Consider the following 24768-nt stretch of genomic DNA (forward strand, 5'->3'; position numbering starts at 1 on the left):
TAATGATCACACAGCACAGCTGAGCTTAGGTAGGCACACTGCTACACACAACACACACACATATGCGCCTATGAGTGTGTGTGTGATTGACGGCAGACACACACACACACTCATGCATACGTCTCTTTTCACATGCCACTACTGCAACATGTCAGCGGGGGGAAGATGGAGGTGGAGGTGAGGAAGAGGAGCCAAGCAGCTGAGGTTGTTCTAGACGTAAGGAGACCCTGAAATTATTCTTTGTCTCCCTCCTGCTCAAGTGTTTGTCCTTAGTTTCCCTAATTGGACGTGGGAAAGAGATGCTACTCCAGACAGTTTAAAGAACCCAGAGGAAGAATGGGAGGTCCCCCAACAGCCTAGGCCTATAGCAGCATTACGTTTTAATCCTAAACCTTAAATGTAAAGAGTGCGTCTGCCTCGTGAACCCAAACTGGGAGCTGGTTGCACAGGAGAGAGGCCCGATAGCTGAAGGCTCTACCTCTTTTGAATCTCTAGGAACCACCAAGTGAGCCTGAACTTTGAGAGCGAAGCGATCTGTTGGGGTGATATGGCTTCAAGATGGGTGTAAGGAGGAGGATTTTAAATTCTATCCTGGATTTTACACGAAGCAAAAGAAGAGAATTGGAGTAATATGATCTCCTGTCAATGCTGCAGCTTATAGGATCAGCTGGAAGCTTTCTAGACAACCTGATAATGATGAATTATAGCAGTCCAATAGCTGCAGCATTGAAAGACTGAAGTCTGAAGAAAACTACTTTAAGGAATCTGAATTACCGACATGAAGAGAGCTCTGTAACTGTGATTAGACAAGGTTAGAAGACTAAATACTGGCTGTAAAACAAGAAGAGCATCCAAACAAATCTAAAATAACACGCTAAAAGTGCATGGACAGCATCCAAAAAGTATAGTAAGTAAAGGGAGGCCTTCGTAGCTGGTTCTTCTTACGTAATCGTCGATGCTTCTTTCTCTGCCTGGACGACCAACGAACCAAGTAAACCCGTTTAGGCCTCAGCGGCTCTCGGCAGCTCGGGGGCAAAGTCGCTCGGGCATTCGAAGATAAATGTTTTCATAAGCAGGCGTACAGACGAGCTCCAACCACAACAAGGCCGAGCGGCGGCGGCGGCGGCGATAAGCGCTGCGTGTTTGTGTGTAAAGCGATCCAAAGCCATAGTTTAATTGGATTTTAAACGCCTGATTGTGGGTTTTCTCCCTGCGCCACAGAACAAGGATATCCCTCTCAGGCTGTAATTGCGTGTGGAGACGGAGAGTCGTAATGACAGGCCGGGGTGAACACACTTGAATAATGGTACTTGTCGGGCAGATAGCAATCAGACAATGATCCAACCAGACTTCATTTAACCTTTATTATCTGGACAGTCCTCACCCTGTCCGTCTTGATTCATAACACACTCGTTATATGTGAAACGCTGCCGGTTGTGTTTGCAGACTCTGGCTTCTGGAGTCATGAGTTTCCTGATGCAACAGTAGTTTAATCTTATGTGAAGTTTCCTGTCCAGATTTAAATCAACTTAAACCACCAACAAATTATTGGTAGTCGAAAGTTGGTCTGAAATTTCTCAACCTTTTATCCAGATTAGATTTAGATGAAAACCCTCAAATTAAAGCAGTGAGTCTGCACTGACTTTGATTAATACGCTAAAAGAAGTGTGTGATATTAATATCTTTAATATCTTAAATTATAACAGACTCTACCAATCTCAGACTGCTCACACTGAACCATCCCTTAGTTATGTTGCTATAGGCCTAGGCTGCTGGGGGACGTCCCATTCCCCACCTAATGGAAGGCGTTGAAAGCGTTGTTTCACACATTTTCTGGAAACGATGCATAAAGGTTCTCGCCACACAAGATTCCCAGATTTATTCTAAAAATAAAAAGTCAAATATAACCTAGTTCTTCAAAAGGTGCGTTGGATTCGTCCTCACCTTGGGCAGCGAGGCTCTGGAACCGGAGCTCTGCGTGGTCATGGTCAGCACGGTGGTGATGCCCAGGCCCACCCGGGCGGGCGCAGCGTCCATGTTGATCCAGAAGGAAACCCAGGAGAGGATGACGATGAGCAGCGAGGGGATGTACATCTGGATCAGGTAGTAGCCCATCTGACGCTCCAGGTGGAAACGAGCCTCGATACAGGTGAATTTACCTGCGGGCGAGGTTGGAAGAAAGATCTTCATTAGAGGAGATTTGTTTTTTTTAAATAAAAGGTTTGTGGGAAAGTTGGTCTGGAGTCTTTCCGTTGGGAACTGATTATGCTCCTGCAAAGATCTGCCGGACCAATCAGATCGTCTGGACGGGGCTTCATTCAAGAGTCAAAGGTTACACAGAGCAATGAAATTCTTACTTTGTGAGTTTCCTCCACACAAATAAAATAAAATAAAGCAAATAAACGTACTCTAAGCATAGAAAATAAATAAATAAATAAGAATATAAGGTGCAATTAGTTGTGCAATACAGTGGTAGGACATTCATCTTGCTCATTTCCGCCCCATAATAGAATCCAGATGGCGTGTTACCTACACCAGATTAATAAATTGATATATTCTGTATGAAGTATTTTATAGCAGTTGGTTTAGCATTGCATATATCCGGCTGCTTCTTTGCACCTGATAGTTCTTTAATTCACTTTCAAGTGAAGCGTCCAAGCTGTCTATCTAATGAAATAAGCCCTAAAATATCAGATTATCTTCTCCAGTAGTTTCTCTTATTGTCACTGACTTGTTGAAATCTTTTGTTTTTCCACATTTAAAGGGAATATATATGGTTGCACCCTCCATAAAGGTTATTATTATATTATTTTCAAACGAGATATCTCCTCATTGCTTCAAAGATATTCAGCTTTATGTTCATGGAGCCAATCATTGCGTCTCAGTAGGAATCTAGTTTTTCAGCACGGGTGTCTCATCTGGAAACGATTGAGTTTGTAGAATATCAAGCACGCAAGGTTGATTTCTAGGAAATAGAAGAAGTAATAGTAATAATAATAATAATAGTAATAACGCTGGTTGATGTTTAAACTCAAAAGCAAAATGTTCTTTCATCAGTTTCCCCGAGGCAGTGCATTTCTATTACCCAGGGTTTCTGAATTCTCTATTTTCTTCATGTGAAAGGGCCCGTTATCTAAACACTGACACAAAACTGGTGGAAATGATGAGACAGCGTGGTGGGTTACGAGAACGATGTGGTGAGAAAAGAGAGGAAGGAAAAAGAAGTGAGGCCGAAGGATAAAAAACAGCGACACAAGACGACGCCGAGAGCCTTCTTCAGCGCTTGCTCTAAGCCCGAGTGTAAATCAGGAGCGGAAAATCAGAGGGACGTTACTCGGGCTCGCCGAATACCAAATGAAGCCAGACGTGTTGAATATTTGACGACAAACACGGGAGGAGGCTTTTGTGGTTTGACTGCCAGCAACTTGTTGCAGTGACGGCCCATCGGAGAATGTCTGAAAGGAGGCTGAGAGGAAGACGCTGCACGAGCAAGGAAGAGCAAAGAAGTCAGTAGACGTGTTTCCATTTAAGTGTCGAGCAAATCTTTGAAATGGGGCAAAAAAGAAAATGTAAATTAGGTGCGTTTTCATTTATTGGTTTGGAGCAAATAAACTATGCAGTGTCAGGAGGTGGCGATATGAGCTAAGTGACGCATGGTGGTAATAAACAAGGCAAAACCTTTTCTTCTTTTTGCGTCTTTTAGAATTTTCTGCATAAAAGTGACTCAAAACATAAAAAAATTTGTCAATATTACATATCTGTGAGTTGCAGCTCGTGTTTTGCTAATTCTAGCTAATGTTTTTTGGTCTGACTGGAGGAGAAGGCAAAAAAATTCAGTAATTCTAAAGGAAGTCTAATCTGGAAACCCGTTCCATGAAGTTCTCTACTCACTGTTCTTGAGCTAATCTGAAGGCCACATGAAGTTTGGAGGTCTGTAGCGACTGAGTCTGCAGAAAGTTGGTGACCTCTGCGTACTATGAACCTCAGCATCCACTGACCTTACTCTGTCATTTTATGTTTCCTGACGCTTCGTGGCTGAGTTGCTGTCGTTCCCAATCTCTTCCACTTTGTTATAATACCACTGACAGTTGACTACGGAATATTTAGTAGTGAGGAAATTTCACGACTGGACTTGTAGCACAGGTGTCATCCTATCACAGTACGACGCTGGAATCCACTGAGCTCCTGAGAGCGATCCATTCTTTCACAAATGTTTGTAGAAGCAGTCTGCATGCCTAGGTGCTCGATTTTATACACCTGTGGCCATGGAAGTGATTGGAACACCTGAATTCAATTACTTGGATGGGTGAGTGACTACTTTTGGCAATACAGTGTAAATTAGTCACCCTCTTATCTGCTTCTAATTTTCCTGGGACAGATATGAGCATTAACTTGATCATTTCTGCCCCACATACTGCCACCTTCCTTTCCTCCTGGCACCTTGCCATTGTTGCCTTGCGATGCCAGCATGCTGCACGCAGCAGCAACTGTCTCTGCAGTTGAAAGTCTATGCCGATGTGTGTCTGCCTGTTGTTGTAGTCTGCCAGAAGCACAGTTAGTCCTTGTGAAGCTGTGAAGGGAAAGTAGCTGTGGATGTTGTCGCTCGCAGCGTGACGTCGTGTGAGGGGAGTAGAGAGATTAGGAGGCACGGAGTCAAGAATTGTACCTCCTTCTACTAATCGCTCTGCTCATGCTTTACCACGGTAAACAATATACACCGTGCTCAGTGTTTATGGCACTTCGGAGTTATAGACACTCATTCAGATTCATTCTACAGCACAATAATGACGTCAAATATAGAGGTGAAGGTCCTAAAGAGGATATGAATCCTTATTTCAATATTATAGAGTATGGCTGAGTTCAAGATCCGGATTTACTGATTCAAAACGTGCGACAAGATCAGTCCATGTGTGAGTGAGATCCAGAACATAACAAAAGCTACAGGCCTGAAAGCTGATTGGATTTTAAAAAGCATGACGACAGATAAGATTTTGTGAAAATCTCTCTCATAGTTTTGAGACAGATATGTTTCTTTTTTGATTTCTTTTGTTTTGGGATTACAAATTAAAAATCTAATAACACCTTTTTTTTTTGTGTGTTTCTTTCAAGCTTGAAATACGAAAAATAATGAAAGAAATGTACGGACCTTCCTGGGTTCCTTGAATGAGCTGGGAGGTAGGTGGAGTCAGACACTTCACAAGATGGCCTCACCCAGAGACACCACACTGAGCTTCAAAACCGCACCAGGAAGAGCTACTATTAGCTGGGAGGCTAGGAAGCTAGGAGGAGCCACTTTTAGCCGGGAGGCTCGGAAACTAGGAAGATCTACAATTAGCTGGGAGGCTAGGAAGCTAGGAAGTGCTACTATTGGTTGGGAATCTAGGGAGAGCTACTATTAGCTGGAAGGTTAAGAAGTTAGACGGAGCTACTATTAGCTAGGAGGCTAGGAAGAGCTACTATTGGCTGGGAGGATGGGGAGAGCTACTATTAGCTGGAAGGTTAAGAAGTTAGACGGAGCTACTATTAGCAAAGAAGTTAGGTTGAGCCACTATTGGCTGGGAGGCTAGGAGGCTAGGAAGGTCTACTATTGGTTGGGAGGATGGGGAGAGCTACTATTATCTTGAAGGCTAGGTAGCTATGAAGAGCTACTATTGGCTAGAATGCTAAGAAGGTAGGAAGAGCTACTATTAGCTAGGAGGCATAATTTGCCTCATTTATTTAGGTGAAACTGTTTTTATTGTACTGAACTGTTTAGGATGATAATCAAAAATTTAAAAATGTAAAAATCTAAATATTCTAAAAATCTCAACAATGCTAATTAAATTACCACACGCTGCAGAGAGGCCTATTTACATTCCAGCGCTGCAGCAACGCTAACAAATGTCCCTCTTTCTCCGTAATGTAATGAGCACACTGGGTCTCATAATAAACCGCAAGAGCGCAAGATGGCCGAAAATCCATTTAATCAAAGACGATCAATGGAAGGCAGCCTCATCAATTAGAGTTAACCCTAAAAGACTGGAGAGGAGGAACGAGGAGTGGAAGAAAGGCCTGGAGACGTGAGGACAGAGCCAGAGGAGAGAGGGATGAAGAGGAGAGGAAGATGTGAGAAGACAGGAGGATGGAGGGAAGGAAGGAAGGAGGAGGAGAGTCGATGAGGTCGGACTTGATTTATAGCCGTGATACACTTCAGAGCTTTTAAGTGCTCTCCATATTTTCCATCTGATAAGAAGATTGAAATTATTCAGCCGGGCCCATATCTCAGTGCAGTGTGTGTGTTCTGTGTCTGATTCAGCTGGAAGCAGTGGACACACACATGTTCAGATCCATACTTTGATTCATGCTCTACACTATAAACGCCTGTGCATCTTTCTGTACGTACTCTACAGAGACTAGTTTCAGTTTTTAGACCTTGAAAATGAGGACACGTCTGGAAATTAACAACATTTTTGGACGTGTTCAGAGGACATTTTTATTTTTTATTTTTTGCAGGGACCCTGAGAGCACAATGTTTAAGGTCGTATCACGGGCTTTGATTCCAGCTGAGGTCCTTTTCTGCAATGAACTCTGAGTTTCTGTTTGTTTCATGTCTGCTTCTATCACCTACTGAATGCCTTAATGTCGCGTACACCGATCAGGCATAACATTATGACCACCTTCCTAATATTGTGTAGGTCTCATCAGAGAATGGACATGGGCCTTCTGAGGGTGTCCTGTGGTGTCTGGTGTCTTTATTGGGGGGCCTTTGAGGGGAGGGGCCTCTGTGGATCATCCCACAGATACTTGATCAGTTTGGGATCTAGTGAATTTGGAGGCCAGGTCAACACCTTGTGCTGCTGCCATCAAGGAGTGTCATAGCTATGGGGTCGGGGTGCCTGGTCTGGTTTAGGTGGGTGCTACATGTCTAAGTAACATCCACACCAATGAATGCCAGGTCCAGAAGTTTCCCAGCAGAACATTGTATTTTCACAAGAAGGTCAGTGTTATTTACTTCTCCTGTCAGTGGTTTTAATGTTGTGGCTGATCAGTGTGCATTGCTGCTTTGATTGGTCCAGTCAGTTGAAACACGGCCCATAATGAAATCCAAATTGCGTGCTTTCATATCGATCAAGGTTAATCAACGCTTGTATCCTCAACACGCCACAAACATGTGAGCCGGGAAACAAAAGTGCCCTGCAATGCAGCAGAAAACGTAATTAGTATTTCAAACAGGGATTTATCTTTGTGTGTGTGTGTGTGTGTGTGTGATGGGGAGGGTAAAAAGAAATAAAAACAGTCATTGAGGGAAATATATAGAGGAGAGAGATATACAGGGAAGAGCTCTTTCTCTCTTGGAGTCACAATAGACTGCAGCTAATAAATCTGAGGAAAACGACACCTTAATTCCCTCTTAATGCTTGATTGGGACGCAGCGAGGCGAGTGGGTGCGCGCACACACACATGCACACGAATGTATGGCTAGAGACTAATGGGCTGGAGATGAGATGAGAGAGGCAGAAAAAAAAGAAGAAGTATCGGGAAAGAGAAAATAGAAAAGAGGGAGTTGTCCTTGGAGAAATAATGTCTGCTTCAGTAAACGGAGACATGGGGACACATGAGAATACGCAGAAGCTCTATGGGGCGTTTTATCCTCTTTGAGCTGTTTTGGTTGCATTTATCTAAGTGTTCAGGAAAAACTCAATAAACCGGCTTCCTGTCCGCCTAGCACAAATCAGCAGCCTCCCCCAGTATATCATGTTGAAACTAAGTTCAGATCAATCCTTAAATAATAATAATCCACAAAGAAACTTTTAAAGTTAATTTGTATGTTTCTGTACTTTTTGTGCTGCAGTAACATTCTGAAAGGTTCACGCATCTTGTTTCGTCTCGTCTAGACTAATGTAATGTCGTGTATGCCAGTGCAAAGTGCTGCAGCTCCTCTTTTACCAGAAAGCGAGAACATGTTTCATTCAAACTCACCTCCCTTCCCCTTCAACAGCTCCCAGGACGTTTTAGGACAGATTTTAGTGTCACCAAAATGGACTGACATGTCTCTCTGATCTCCTACAACCTTGCTTTCTAATGGCTGTCCTTAGATCAACGCAGATGGCCAGGGGGAGATGGTGCTTTTGCAGCTGCAGCCCTCGAACTCTACAACACTTTAAAATTTTCCTTTTTTTTTTTTGTTTTGCCTTTGGAATTGAATTCCATAATTATGAGACTTGCTTCTTTATTATTATAATAATAATGATAATAATAATAATAATAATAATACATATTTATAGGCGCCTTTCAGGACACTCAAGGTCACCATACAAAATTGTTAAAATAAAACAAGGGTGAGTTAAATGATGAATAAAAGGGGCACAAGAACAGAGCCTTGGGGAACACCGGAGGCGAGAGGGGGGATGGGTGGGATGTAAATGTTTTTAATTAACTGAGTGCAGCCAGAGCGATATGAGATTTTATTTTGTGTTATTATAACCTTTGCGTGATTTTATAGTGTTTGCAACTCTGGCTGTGCAGTACTTTGGTCAGATTTGATGTTGTTTATTGTGATTAAGAAGAAATAAAAATATAAAACTGTGATTTTATTGAGAGGAAAGAAAGTCTTACATGGAAAGAATGCATCCTAATTGAATAAAACTCAAGAATTGATAAAGTTGGGCTGAAACAAGGGCTGTCAAATTCAACACATTATTATCTCGTTAACGTAAATTCCTTTTAATGGCATTATTTCTTTTTAACATGAGATTAGTGCACACTTGTTTTGTTATTATGACCTCAGCCCAAATTATAGTTTGGGAAATCAGGAGGTGATCAGTGCAGCAGTAACGATGTGGAAAGCAAGCAGAGTCTAAAGTGTGGACGTAGTACATCATTTTAACCAGCAGAGGTCAGTAAAACTAATCAAATGACAGATCTTGTACTTTAATTTAATCTCTAAAGAACTCCTGATTTTATGAACATGTGTCCATCAACTTCTTTTTCCTACTTTCAAATCGCCGCAGTTGGTGCAGCTTTAACTTTTTAACCATCAGTTTTAGTTTTGAGAGAAAGCTTAGACTCAAGAGACACTATTCATAGAATTAAAAAAGGATGAAGGACAACTATTTTTGGAAAACAGAGGTGGGAACTTTCCTCCGTTGTATCTGGGAGTGTCCTCTAGTTGCATCTTTCCAGGGTAAAGTTGCCCTGAGCAGTTGCAGTGACTCCTCGATTCCTCAGGAGACTTTTCCTCAGGAGACTTGCAGACTTTTGATAAAACTCAAATACTGAATATTTCAAAATGTGCATTTTCTGTTATCGTGGTCGGACTAATCCCTGCATCCAGAATTATTTGGAGGAAACTGGCAAAAGCCTAAAAAGAGTCTGAAAGATTGGGTTGGTGGGTTGGTTGAGGGAGCACCTTATGCGGCTATGCTACATAGCTCCATGATCTTTATGTACACTATGATTATTGTACACTTTTTTTCCTTCTCCTATTGCTACGTGCAAGACATGTACGTGAAATGAGGTTTTGAATGTGTGAGGTTCCCCCTCAGTTCTGGTTGTGTTTCATTGTAAGGCATCGGCTTCTTTGTTAAAATTGAAAAGCTAATAAAAAAAAAAGCAAACACGTTCATTTGCTTCTTCAACAAAGCTGTGGATCATCACTTCATTGTTTGTGCGTCTGAGGATGTGTGTGTGTGTGTGATGGTGCTGAGCGGTGTCAAGGCTTTCCGTCTGGAGGTGGATCGTTCATCTCCTCAGTGGCGACAGCCGACGTCAACCTCTCCGTGAGTGATGCCTCTGAATCTGAACTAATCAGCCGGCTGCACACACACACACACACACCGACTCGGAGCAGTGGCGTGGCGCTTTGGAAATGGATTTTCTCCCGACCTGTCATTTTTGTAGAAATGTGTTTCCTTCAGATTTTGATTTGTTTTTACTTTTATGTTCTGGCGTCTCGATGGAAAACTAATCCAGGGCAGCATGGAGGGTTCTACAGATGACTCAGATGTTCTCTAAAGCCACAGAGAAAACGTAAACAGATGTCTTAACTATATCTAACTGTTTTAATAAAAGGAAGATGTTTTAAAAAATGGACAGACCAGAAAAGCGGCGGTGATCGTTTAGGAAGAGTCTTACGGCGAAGTTTTCGGCCAGGACTACAAACGAACGTCTGTTACATTCAAGTCTCTGCCAAACAAGACCCCAGGGAGATGATTAAGCAGATCGGCGCTAGATGCTTGAATATATCAGAGTTTTAAATCCGGTTTCAGTGTCACAGTGGTGCAGCGGTAATGATGCATTTTATGTCAATCAGCAAAGATTAGGAGTCAGATCTGGAAAGAGGAGCGACTGTGGAGAGAGAGAGTATGAAGACTAGGAGTATGTTGGATTCGCCGTCTCTGACGAAATCTCCAAAGATGCATCCAAGGAAAGTTACTGATTCTAAGATAAAAAAGAAACTATATCTGAATATCTGTGGTGGTTATCTGCTGCAGGCTGCACCAGAGTAACCAATCTGAGTGGCTAGAGAACTAAACAGAACAACGTTTTTATATTTTGGGTGGTTTGGTTTGGGTTCATATCATCTTTTGAGGTGGAAACTATCGGCTGAGACGGAGATGGAGACGGTAGCCGGTGCTGAGGAATGTAAAAGAATCTAGGAAGCACCCAAGGAAAGTTACTGATTCCCTGATAAAAAAGAAACTCCTCCGTGTTCAGAGGAGAGATTAGAAGTCTAGAGAGAAAGTGATCTGCAGACGTCATGAAATGGCTTCGTGGTGGCTAGACGGTAATAGTTGTGGTGGTTGGCTGCAGGATGATTTCTAATCTTAGACAGAATTGTTTTTTGTTTTTTATTACAGGCTACCCTACAGGAACCAATCTGTCTGGTTACAGTATTAGACGATTTTTTTTGTGTTTTTCTAACAACTTTCGGCCTTCAAACCATCAACTGTAGCTGGCAACACCGGCGGTCTGGAGGAATACAAAAGAAAACCTCCAAAGATGCATCCAAGGAAAGTTACTGATTCTCAGATAATAAAAGAAACCCAGTGTTCAGAGGAGAGATCAGAGTCTGAAGAAGAAAAGCGATCAATAATTAGAGCGTTATAGCTGTGTTGGTTGGCTGCAGCAGCTTGTTGGTGCATGATATGATATGACTGCACTAGAGTAGGAAATCTGGATGGATAAAGTACTAAACAAAACATCAGTCTTGTGCTTTGGGTGGTTTTGTTTAGAACAGCTTTCACCGAGCTGGAAACCATCGGCTGTATCTGGCAACGGAGACGGAGACAGTAGAAAACTAGGAGGAATGAAAAAGAATCTAGGAAGCATCCGAGACCGGTTACTGATTCACAGATAAATAAAAGAAACTCTGAGTTCAGAAAGCCATCAGCAGCGGTGACACACATGGATTAGCGTGGCTCGTTGGTGAGGAAGAGGAGGCCGTAGGTCGCAGATGTACGTCCAAGTGTTTGTGTAATTACTCTCACTACCAGCAGGGGGAGACAAGTGGTCCACACTGTAGCTGCAGCCAGAAGAAGAGTCCGACGTCGTGCATCCGGCTACACGATTCGCTCACCGTAACCTTTTTTGGATTATGTAGTTTTATCATAACTAATTCATCTTGTGTATTAAGTTGTGCATTATTATTTTAGCACTTTTGCATTTTTGCAGGATTTAGTTTAAGGTGATGGTTTTCTGGAGGTTTTTGTGCAGCCACTGCATCATCAGGAGCAGACATACAGATTCTTCCACCTCTGCAGAAAATGTAGACGTGTTACCTCTAATATGAGGCCAAAATTGCTTCTTATGAAGTGACAGAATATTGTTTTTCCTCCATTTTCCAATCTGATCAAAAAAGGCCAAAGAGACAACTTTATCTCTGAGTTTGTGGAAAAGACTTTGCAGCCCACAGCGTCTTCCTCTCTGACTTTTGGGCAAATGTGTATTTCCATTTAGTTATTTCCATATTTCACACCTTCATAAAAAAAAGAAAAGATGAAGTTTTGTATCTTCAGGTTTATCTGTCTTATATTTGGTTCTCTCTTTTTCCTCACCTCTTAATGCTCTTTCAGTCCTCTCTCTTCTCTGTTTTTATCAGAAGCAATTGAGAGAATACGTGCAGCAGATTGATGGAAAAAGGCAGCAGATGTGAAAAATATATAAATAAATAAATATGGAGACTGGGCTGAAGTGAAAATGTACAAGTTGTCAAAACTGGAGTGTAGGTTTTGTTGCACAGCGTGTACATCTGTCTGACTGAAGTGAAGCAAGTTAGTTCATGCAGCGAACAGTCCAGGAAGTCGTTGGAAAATAAAGTCTCCAAATGGACGATGCATAAACCGTCGGTGCAGTAAAAGTTTTTCATCCTGGTTCTCATATGAAACTGATTTTCTGACTTGTAAGATTCAAAATGATGGTGTGTCTCACTCACCTGTGTTGTAGTGTTTGGTGCAGTAGCGCAGGTCCTTCTCCTCTTTCAGTATGAACTGAGGTAGCGTCAGGCCGTCGGCCACCTGCACGGCTCCCTTCTCGTCCCACTCGAATATGAGGTCGTTCATGGTGTAGCCGACTGGAGGAGGGAGCAGGGAGCAGGAGGTGAGGTCGTTTAATTTAAGTCTTCTTTCTGAGGTGCATCGTCTCAGACCAGCCTCATCTAGTACTTTAGATGACTATTCTGACCTTGGAAGACTCTGACCTCACAGACTCAGTTAAGACCTGGATCTGATCACATCTGTCTATCTTTAAGTGTCTGTGTTCACACCTGGTGTTAAACTGCGTCTCCACTTCAGATCTGATCTTTGTATACGAATAAATAAACATCATTTGTACCAGCTGCTGTCTCTGATGGGTCTCTACCTACCGCTGTTTCAGAACCATGAACAGCTGGTTGATTTGTGTAGTGCATCATGACTTGGGGAGACGAGGAGGAGGATGAGGAGGAAGAGAAGGAAGAAGAGAAGGAGGAAGAAGAGGAGGAGGAGGAAGAGGAGGAGAAAGAAGAGAGAAAGAAGGGATCAAGAAGAGGAGGAGGAGGAAGAAGAGGAGCCTAATAGCAGAGATATATTTATTCTTTATTATAAAGTGTGTCTGTCTGAAGTTCAGGTGTGAATAAAGATTGAATAACTCACAGCTCTCCAGCTGCATGATGCAGGTCTGGACATCCATCGGGAAGTTCTTCAGATCCATGGGACAGGCCAGGATCAGCGTTATTCTGTGGACATACAGACAAAACCTGAGCTTTATCAGGTCCCCTCCAAAAACAGGAACTAGAACCAAGGCCAGAACCAGAACCAGAACCAGAATCAGAACCAGAACCAGAGTCAGAACCAGAGCCAGAACCAGAACCAGAGCAAGAACCAGAACCAGAACCAGAACCAGAACCAGAATCAGAACCAGAACCAGAGCCAGAACCAGAACCAGAACCAGAGTCAGAGCCAGAACCAGAACCAGAGCAAGAACCAGAACCAGAATCAGAACCAGAGCCAGAGCCAGAGCCAGAACCAGAACCAGAACCAGAGTCAGAGCCAGAACCAGAGTCAGAGTCAGAGTCAGAGTCAGAGCCAGAGCCAGAGCCAGAACTAGAACCAAAGTCACAGCCAGAGCCAGAACCAGAACCAGAGCCAGAACCAGAACCAGAACAAGAGCCAAAACCAGAACAGCACGATGAACAGAAAACCATGAGATAAACCAGATCTTTTCTGGGTGTGGTTTCTTCCTCATCAACTATTATCCAAAACAACAGATTAAATGATTTATTACTTTCAGCCTCAACACAATAAAAGCTCTTTCTTTGAAAGAGAAAATTCACTGAAGGCCACAGCAATTAAATGATAAGAGATGAGAGGGAAACTGATTTGTTTAGATGGGATTAAATCAGATTAGCTCTGGGACAATTAGTCGATTAACTGATAACCGCTTAATGATTAAAGAAGAAGAAGAAGAAGAAGAAACAGACGAGAAACATTAGTTAGTTTGTTCTAATATCTCAGATATTAATGTGTGATGTTTCTGCACGATTAGATGTTTAAATCTGATGCTGATGGAATAAATTTAATTGCCACTAATCTGAAGAAAATCTCATGGATATTAGATTTAGACCAGGTCAGTTGCACATACAAAACACTCTTGAGAACTACAGGTAGAAATAAAAAATAAAATAAAAATCTAATAAAATAAAATAAAAATATAAATAAAATATAAGTAAAAATGTAGTAAAATAAATTAAAATTGTTTAAGCAAAAATGTACAAAATTTGCATATGAAAAAATGTACAAGAAATAGATATATTACATGTTATATCCATAGGAAGGACACAGAATATCACCAGGCTTCTTAAATCATCAACAGCACCATCAGCTGCAGCCTGATGTTTAGATTCCTCTTTGCATAACCACTGAAGGTAACATTGAGACGTCCTGCAGAAAATAGGGACGTCAGAGGTCCATGACTTGATCGGGACGTCCCTAGTTTGGATTATTTTATGATATATCAAACTTCTTCTTTGTTTCAATTAATCAATTATTTGTACGGTCTGTAAATTATCCGGAATTACAAGACTCTGACATAGTTAATTCTGACATTAGTGCAAACAGGAAGCTCCACACTAACACTAAACTGTACACATTAAAATAAAGACTAACTTCCAAAGTAATGTGACCATATGGTCCATTTAACTCTTTTCTGTTAATTGAAATGTCCCAGTTATCTGAAGGTCATTCTAAATGGAAAGATTTCACTTAATTGTACTTTTTAGGTCCAAAAAATTAACTTTGAACTTGATTTGTCTCTAAACGCTCTTGATTGTGCATCCAACATACACATGGTGGTAGTTCTCATATTCTGTGCAGAGTGAATCCTTTCTAATACCTTGTGGTAGTCAGCTGTGACCTGCCTTAACTTTAAAGGTCTTTAATTATTAGAGAGGACAAGTTAATAAACAGGAAAAGACAACGTCCATCTTCCTAATATTCCTAAATGTCACGTTCAAAGGCGGTTAAGATGCCTAAAAATAAAAACACCTCTCGAGATCCGAGGTGGTTTCTCTGCTAACGCTCGGTCCTGCTCAGACCGGACACCCGCCGCTACAACACCACCACACACCGTGTACCAGATAAACTTTGCCGCGTCTGCACATTGTTTTAAATCCCTGACAGGATGCTGAATGTGTGTTATACGCTCACAGATGTCCCAGTTTCTCACAGAGAAGTTCAGCTCTTTCGCCGGGTTTTTCTGTCTGCTGCTGCACTGTGACACCTAGAAAGACAAATGCTGACATGGACTTGTTCCCCTGGACAGGGAGCTGGACCTCCGACCATGCAGGTAGGGGCTTTTATGATTTGATTTAACTGCTAGAGGGATTTGTTTTAGCACTACTAATGCTATATATTGTCCATTTCATGTTTTCATATAGTTCATTTTTATTCTTTGACCCCCTTGCTGAACATTCCTCTCCTCTGCAAGTCATACATTATTTAAAATCTTGTTTGCAGTCCCGAGAGCCAGGACGCGTCAGTCTAATAAACCTGAACATGAACATTTCCTTTCATAAAGCACCTGATGCTCTATCTCCACCACTTCACAGCGAGCCTTTTACTCGTGTCTGAAGTGCAGCAGCAGATTGGATTACACGTGAATCTGGTCATCCATCCAATCTCCTAAAGTTCACCCTCATCTGGGAGGAGAAGCGGCCGTCGGTCACGGCTGCTCCTCATCCCGCTCCAGAGCCGAGCGATAAGCATCAAAAAAACAGGGTAAACAACATTTACAACGCCCACTTTCTTCCTCCCTCTCCCCTCGGGACGGTTTAATATCCTGAGCCGCCTCGTCGCCTCCGAGATCAAGCTGATCAACAGGGGGTTCATTCTCACGTTGTCAAGTTAAAAAATGGAGGCGGCAGAGGAGGAGCGCGGGGTTCATCTCTTCTCTGACGATATTTATAAAGGGCCAATCTCACTCCTGCTCCTGCTGGACATGAAGGTGAAAACGGGGTTTGATAACGGATCAGACTCGTGGCTGGAATACCAACAGGCCTCGCTTTTTCTTTTTTTTTCATTCGCCCCTGAGCGGACGCAATAAAAGCTCAGAAGAAGAGCAGGAGGAGGAGGAGGAGGAGGAGGCAGGCTGGAGGAGGCTATAACTCTAAGAGCCTTGAACAGGATGTCTCCAAGATACTAAGTAAAAAAAAAAAAGAATGAACGAGGAACTAGAGCTCAGGAGGAAATAAAAACCTCCAACTTTGATGCAATAAGAAAAAACTCAGAGAGGATGAAGGTCTCAGCGATGCAATAAAGAGGAAGTCAGAGCGGGAAAGTCACTTTTTATCCTCTGTCATAGTTTTATAAACGATTGTTTCAGAAGAACCTCAGGAACTATAAACCCTGTCCTCCATCTGCAGCTGGAAACTTTTCTTTATCGCCCTTTTCTAAATGATCAGATCTGTTGGAGGCTAACAACATCATGACCACCGACAGGAGACGAAAATAACATTTAAACCATCTTGTGACAGTTCAGTGTTCTGCTGGGAAACTTTCAGACCTGGCATTCATTGGTGTGGATGTTGCTTAGACATGTAGCACCCACCTAGACCAGACCAGGCACCCCCACCCCATAGCAATGACACTCCTTGATGGCAGCAGCCATCCCCAGCAGGATGCAACCACAAAAACTTTAGGAACAACAACAAAAAACATGAAGAACAGCACAAGGTGTTGGCCTGGCCTCCAAATTCACTAGATCCCAAACTGATCAAGTATCTGTGGGGTGATCCACAGAGGCCCCTCCCCTCAAAGGCCCCCCCACTAACACCACAGGACACCCTCAGAAGGCCCATGTCCATTCTCTGATGAGGCACCACAAGGGAGACTTACACAATATTAGAAAGGTGGTCATAATGATATGCCAGATCGGTGAGGCCTTGAAGATTGCCCACTAGCTGCGTTTTTATTAACTGGTCTGCTGGTTATTAAAACCTAACCCAAGGATAGGAGGTTAAAATAAGTTTTCTTAACCTAAACCTAAAACCAGGACGTATAAAGAGTCAAAGAAGATCAGGAGGAAAATTAACTACGTTACGACTCCAAGAAAAACCAGCTCTGATGAAATGAATGAACATCCGTTGGCTCTGATTAGCAAACTCCGGCAACAGCAGCATCTTCTGAAGCTCAGCGGTATCAGAACACGTTGATGAATCCTTCTTATCAAACTAACAGAAGCTCAAATAATTGAAATAGTTGCCGACTTCAGAATCAGCTCTAACAAACTCATCAAAGCCTTTTCATAAAGCACACCTTGGCAAATATTTTAGAAGATACAGAATGCAATTCATATTTTAAATTAAATTAACACACAGTCTTAATGTTTAAAAGTCAAAGTGTGCATTTATCTAACGAACCAAATGAGAAGCGTCCACGCTGCAGCGATGCGTTTTAAAACCTTAAAACCACTTCCTCCCTCCCTCCCTCCACTCACCGTATGCTGTAGAGCACGTTGCCGTTTTTAGAGATGCGTAGCAGCTTGTTGTCCGTGGTGACCTCGTGGAAGTTGGCTCCCTTCTCGTTGGCAAAAAACAAGTCGGGCTTCCAGATGGAGTCCAACATAGAGGGGTCGAGATCCAGCGAGTCGTCGGGATACTCGCTGTAGGCCAGCCGGGGGTCGTTCCACTGCTGCCTCAAGAAGATGTTCACTCTGTAGTCCTGCAGGAGGGGACAAGAAGGGACAGAGGATGGAGGAGGCGTTAGAGGCAGCGAGGACACGACGTCTCTAATCCCAGTCTGAGTCTAAGTGTGATTAAAGATGTCAACAGTGAAAACGTTTAACTATATAACAAAGATGAGCAGAGGGATTGGGGTGGAAGTAAAACTCTACATCCTTGACCTGTCTTCACTTAACCCTTTATAGGGCGCTCATTGAAATACTCACATGTTACAATACACGTCATAATAAATGTTTTCACAAGGAGTGTTTCTGTCATTTTAGGTAGTTAATAAATATATATATAATGTTGATGTTTTTTCAAGTGTCAATTTTTCTGAGAAATTTCATTTTATTTATTTGATGCTATAAAAACAGGATGTGACATCAGGACGATAAACAGTTGCCGCTGACAACTGCTCCCTGACAACTCGTTGGCGTTGCCCGTATACCTGGGATACAGAGATACTGGAGTCAGTTTGACCAATGGGAGGAAGTGGAGACGTGTCGTTCATGTTGTTTTACAGTCTATGTCTGAAACCAAATGAAATTCAATCCAGATGGTGTGTTAGCCTCATATTCCTTATAAGAACTGAGTCTGGCTACTCCAGGGTATTACAGTGGTGGAATAAAAGAGTTTCTTTTGCAGCAAAATGTGAAAAATATGATGTCTCTGCACCGGAAATACACTGAATTAGTCAACCTAAAGGTTAGTGTCCAGAATAAAAGAGTAAGAAGACAAGAAATCATCTTAATTCACAACTACTGGTAGAGCTTCCATTTCTATATTTCCGTATCCAGAGCCCTCAGAATCAAAAGAGCAAGAGCTCGTTGCGTTTCTTTGAACATGAATCAATCAGACATGAACACATGAACAATCCCTACACCTCACTGCTCCCTCCACCTACCACTACCCACTACCACGGCAGCGCTCTCTGGAGGTCCAGAGACTCTCTGAAGCAGACAAGGCCGGTTGGAAGGAAAATTGATTCGACAGAGAAATTAAATTACGACAAAGCAGCAAAAGTTACAGAGCATAAATCCCAGAAACACCTTGAACAGAAGGATGTAAAATGCATCCGCGGGGAGAGAGGAAAGAAAAAATGAAAAGATGAGGGAAAGGGAGGAAATAAAAGGCCCGTCAAGGGTCACTGCGCTGCTGACTCAAGATGCTGTAACTCCACACGGAGGAACGGATCGACAGATACCGGCAGATGTAGCCGTGGAGTGATGGGCAGGATTTCGCGGCTGGATGAGCAGGTGGTTATGGGTCTTCATCCATATGTCATTTTACTTTCACTGATCGTGGTGAGTTGTAGCCTCGAGCTGAATCAGAGATCTTTTCCCTGCCCGTAAGCAAAAGCGAGCTCTCAGATCCACCCCCCAGATTTGAAAGACTACAAACAACTCAGCTTCTTGCTTCTTCTTCTTTTTTTCTGCCTGTTTTGGACGTTTTGTATTTGCTGTTTGATTGATAAAGGTAAAGGATTTGTTTTAAACGTCCTGCAGAGAAGGGAGCTGCCAGAAATAGAGGCATATACAGAACAGACAGATAGATGGATGTGGATAAGTGTCCTGGAAGCTGAAGGTCGTCTCTGTAGTCGGACACCGGGAGATGGAGAGATAGAGCGGGAAGACACACAGAGGGATAGATGAACAAAAGGTAGAGAGGTGTAGGATTCAAAGGCAACGTCTGTGGAAGGGAAGGATTCATTTCAAACTCACAAGTGACTCTGTCGGGATTTTTCTTTTTTCTTTTTTGAAACGCAGAAAACACTCATCAGGTGGAAAGAGAGAGAGATCAGAGTCTGGTTTAAAGTAGCTGTATATTTCAGGTTAGAGCAGAGGAGCAGCTTCAACTTAAAGCTCGGGATATGGCATATCATTATGACCACCTTCCTAATATTGTGTAGGTTTTTTTAGTTGCTCCTAAAGTGCTTTTGTGTGTGTGTCTGTGTCAGGCTGCATCCTGTTGGGGATGGCTGCTGCCATCAAGGAGTGTCATTGCTATGGGGTGGGGGTGCCTGGTCTGGTCTAGGTGGGTGCTACATGTCTAAGTAACATCCACACCAATGAATGCCAGGTCCAGAAGTTTCCCAGCAGAACACTGAATTGTCACAACAGGTATTCTCCTGTCAGTGGTCATAATGTTGTGGCTGATCGGTGTATACATGGCTTTGAATGTCCAGATTTGGGACACGTCTTTTTCGACGGCCCAACAACAGCAAACATTCGACCTTTAGACTTGGTGCGTCACAGCCTTCAAACTAAAGAATCAGACGTGTCACTTCTCTCTCAGCTTTTCAAAGATCTGTTTTGAAGAACTAGAACTGGGTTTGTCTGTATTTTATTGTTTCTAAAAGAATCTTTCAGGTCTGTTGTTAAAGCTGACAGACAGCTGGAGCAGCTGCTGTGTCTTCAGAGGGTGTTGTCTCTCTCTCTCTCTCTCTCTCTTTCTTTTTTTTTCCAGCGTCTATATTCAGTGTGGGGTGACATTTAGCTCGGCCCTCCATCTCCTTAATTGTCAATTATTCTCAGAATATGGAGCTCGGCCGCGTCGCTCGGTCGGCAGCCATCATTAAGGTGCGTGGCGTGGCAGAAATGTATGGCGGCGTGGCAGCGGTCCCAGCGGGTGGCATTTAAAGGAGCGATCAGCCACGGTGCTGCGTACGTGTCTCAGAGCTACAGTCACATGGCAATCAGCCTCCGTTTATCACTTTTTATTACAGACAATATCTCACGTGAAACAAATGAGCTTGACCTTTTCAGGAACGAAGTCGCCGTTTCTTCTGCTTGAGAATATGATGAATAATCGGAGGAGTGTGTTGACGCAGAGAGGGGCAGAGGTGGAGCAGATACTCTCTGGTACCCACTTCATTTTACCCTCTAGAATGCTATGACGTCCCCTGTTGTACCAGGAGCTCTCATAAGCCGTCCACGCCCTTTCCTGTCGATTCACGATGACACTTAAACTACATTACCCATGAGGCTGTACATGTACGGCCTCTTTCTGCTCTCCCTGGTATGAAGCGACACTGACTGTTGCTCTTGTGAACGTGTAACGCCACTCATGCACAATAATTTGGGGTAAACTGATAAAAGCAGAAGTGTGTTTTGGTATTTGAAGTTTCTAAAATAAAAAAATAAATGGAGAAGAAGTGGTCACCATGGAGACTACTTCCTGGACCAGAGAGACCTGGACCAGTGGTCATCATGGAGACTACTTCCTGGACCAGAGAGACCTGGACCAGAGGTCATCATGGAGACTACTTCCTGGACCAGTGGTCACCATGGGGACTACTTCCTAGACCAGAGGTCACCATGGAGACTACTTCCTGGACCAGAGAGACCTGGAAACTCCACATGCTGAAGACTACTTCACTGAAGGGAAATACGACTTGTTGCGCTTTAATTTCTGAATAAATCTAATTCTGTTGAATCTAATTTCAGTTGAATTTGGTAAAACTTCAAATGGGAAAAATGTTATTTATTCATGGACATTGAGTGTGATTGGGGAAGATGTTTTTATTATATTCTGTCATTTATTAATCTGATTTAACTTCAGTGACTTGTGCTGATTGTAATTTAGTTTTAGCTGCTGATGAAATTTCAAATAAACTTTTATTCCAAGTGAATTTCTTCCTCCTCACAGAACAAACAATAGATTTGTGCAGCTCCTGTAATATTTCCCTAAACTAACACTCCTGTCTGATTTGCATTTAATCATTTTTTTTTCATTATATTGTGTGTCACGCAGTGCTACCTACCTACCTTTAAATTAGTTTCAATGTCATTTTCAGTTTTAATTTTGGTGGCAAAGCTACAGTTTGGTTAAACTTGCATGTTGAATTTACTTTCGCCGTGAATCATCTCGGCCTTCCGTGCATGAATTCCCTGGAGGTTTGGTTGTGTATCAAACCCCATGAAAGAATTTAATGATTCAAGTATTTACTGGAGAGTCATTTAAAAGTGCACATGAATAATTCCAGGAAATATTTCAGCATTAGAGATGCTTTTGAAACTGAGGACGCTCAAATATTTAACACTTCTATCTAAGAACGTGACTTCAGGCTCTTAACTGCTAAGTGCTGTCCTGAAATTACCGTCAACCTTCACCATGCTGCTATGAAACCATTAACACACGAAGCGCTGTACTTACACAATACCGCACTCATTTCAGCCTGTATTAAACTCAGGCTGTAAACCACGCATGAACGACCACAGCCATACTCCTCCTCCTCCTCCTCTTCTTCTTCTTCTACTTCCTCCTCCGACAACAACAACAACAACAGCAATAACCACAGAAACAGCAGCAGCCATATCCTAATTCCACGCCTGTCATAACATCCTGCCTGGCTCCCTGGATGCCGCTCAGGTAGGAAGAGGAGGAAGGAGGTTACGGAGGCTCGCACATTATGGTGGCACATCTGCTCTGTTCAGACAACGCTGCACCGAGGAGAAAGAAAGATGCTGTTTTCAGTGTGTGGCCTCAAAATAAGCCAAAGCAGCATCTCTGTGACATGTCAAGTCAATTTTACAGAGGACCCAGGAAGCAAACTTCAGCCCCGGATCACCAGGTGATTTTAATAATGATGCAATTAAACCTGCACTGGCAAAGATTCTAAAGAAAAAACTCATTAATGCACGTTCTGTTATTATGACCACGGCACAGGACGTAGTTTTGGGAATCATGACGTGATCAAAGCAGCAGTAACGTGTGGAAAGCAAGCAGAATCTGAAGTGCTGTCATAGAAAATAACTTAAAAATCACTACACATCCCAAAAGAAGACATAGAGCTACTACTAATACTTTCTGAACAGTTGAGATAGTGATAAGAGTAATACAATAATAATATCCCCTGCAGGTACATTCATAATGGATTTTAAAAAAGTGGGTTAATTATGGGAAATTACCCAATTAACTGCGAATACATTTTTTAATCTAATGACAGACACTATTTCACAAACCAGAGAACAAAATTAGTCAGGCACTGGCAAGATGGAGAGATTTCATGGAAGATTTGTCCGTCTTTATATAATATATATAATTATATAATTTTACTGAAATGCAGTAAAGTCAAATTGTGAAAACCGATCGTTTACTTTAAAACTATTGATTACATTACACATCTAGGAAATCCTGTTTGCCTCCTCCTTTAGATATTTGACACTGTAAAGGTCATGATCTGAGGTTATTCCTTAAATATAAATTAATTAACTGAATTAATTAATAAATAAACTGTTTTCTGGGGTTATTTAATGTTTAATTTTTAACATTTAAATCAATTAATTATAATATATATTGTATATTTGTTTGTAAAATGCTATTTAAATGCATATGGTTAGGCTACTGTGAGATATTATTTATTACATGAAATTTTAAGACAGTAAATGATACTTTACAGGTGGAAAAAACCCCACACACATATAGTTCAAAATTAGAATAATTTAACTGTATAAAGATCAGGGTTAATATTTTAAATTGTATAACTTGGATTAGTTTTTTTTAGAAGCATGTTTTTAGAAAAATAAATGGACGTTATGGGACTTTTTGCTCTATGCACCTTTTTAAAAAAAAAAAAAAAAAAAAAAAATTAAAGAATTGAGTAATAAAAATACATTTTTATCATGTCTTTATTGGAGTGTTGGGTTATAGAGCAGTGACCTCCAAAGCATTCTGAAGGTTTTGTTCCTTAATGCAGAAGACTGATTGTTCATTTATGAGTAAAAAAGACTTGATTAGCAAGGTTAGCATCTACGCTAGTTTGGCCACAAGCTGTAGTTGTGTCGCCCTAGAAGGACGGACGTAGATGCCGTTCATGTGGACACAGACAGAGGAATGAAGTGAGCTTGGTCGGTGTGAGTGCACAGAAGAAGGAGAGGAAGTGAGGGAAGGAGAAGACAAGTGTTGGTGTGTGTGTGGACAGAGAGAGAGAGAAGGATTGAACAAGCGAGCGAGCGAGCGGGGAGAGAGCTGAGACGGGAATAAAGCCGTGTACCGCTGGGACTTCAACAAGCACTGCGCCATTCTACCCACTCCATCTATCACGGTGCCCCGGCCCCAGCAGCACTGTCTGCAGGAGTGTGAGCCCTCATATCTATCTTTGTGAGGACCAAACTGAGCCAAACTGGCGTTGGAGTGAGGAGGAGATCTTTGGGAAACGAGGAGATTGTTCGGCCAGATGGTTGGGAATAAGAAGTTCATTTCACATAAATATGAAACTACAAACATGTGTCTTAATAAAGGGAGGATCCTGTAGCTTAAAGTCAGAGCTGCACACTGTAATGAACACCATCACCTCATAGAGACCTCGTCCTCAGCTTCCTGCTCGGTCTAGGTTTCGACTCTGAATCTTTAAAATGGATTTTGTTGTTTGATAAAACCTGATCAATCCAATTATTTCAGTACTTTGCCTCTAATCCACCCTTTAAGAGATTAGAGCAACAATTGACAGGTTGCTCCCTATGTGACGCAATTAAACCTGCACTGGCAAATATTTTTATATAAAAGCTAAGGATATCAAAGTGAACGATTAACTCATGCATGTTCTGTTATTATGACCATGGTCCCAAACGTGGTTTTGGGGAATCAGGAAGTGATCAAAGTAAAAGTAAAACTGCGGAAAGCAAGCAGAATCTGAAGTGCAGTCGTAAATGGCCTCAAAATCACCAAAAAAATATCCCAGCAGGAAAAGAAGAACTCAAAGCTTACTTAGCAGCAGTGTGAGCCCTTGTTTCTATCTTGTGAGGACCAAACTGACTTAAACGTCACGGGAGTGAGGAGGACATTTTTGTGAAACGAGGAGATTTTTGGTCAGACTTTGGTTTGACGTGGAAAGCAAGCAGAATCTAAAGTGCAGTTGTTAAGAAGAAGAACAACTCAAAGCTTTCTGAGAAGTTGAGATGCTGATAAGAGTACCACACACTTGTAAAATAAACCCTTCCAGGCACATTCAAAACTCGTTTTAAAAACTAAATTTGTTGCAATTAAAAACATTTGTACAGCATGAAACGCCCTCTATGTCCTGCAGTTAATAAAAAGACATAGACTAGAATCAGGACAAAGTGATTCCTCTTTCAGGATGGACAGATTCCTGC

At 42.1% G+C, this 24768-nt stretch overlaps 1 protein-coding gene across 5 annotated transcripts in view; it reads right to left on the reverse strand.

Moving 5' to 3' along the window:
- glra1 (glycine receptor, alpha 1) overlaps nt 1-24768 on the reverse strand; it is a gene marked incomplete at both ends in the record, with an annotated part of 110675 nt that overhangs the window by 15118 nt on the left and 70789 nt on the right. For all 5 annotated transcript variants that reach the window (XM_084549718.1, XM_084549719.1, XM_084549717.1 and 2 more), the window contains 4 exons: nt 1945-2159; nt 12413-12550; nt 13110-13192; nt 17449-17672. In XM_084549718.1, coding sequence (XP_084405844.1) covers nt 1945-2159; nt 12413-12550; nt 13110-13192; nt 17449-17672 — 660 coding nt within the window. The remainder of the gene's footprint in view (nt 1-1944; nt 2160-12412; nt 12551-13109; nt 13193-17448; nt 17673-24768) is intronic.

The sequence above is a fragment of the Chelon labrosus genome (genome assembly GCF_963514085.1).
Source record: "Chelon labrosus genome assembly, chromosome: 8".
In the NCBI taxonomy this organism is placed as follows: Eukaryota; Metazoa; Chordata; class Actinopteri; order Mugiliformes; family Mugilidae; genus Chelon; species Chelon labrosus.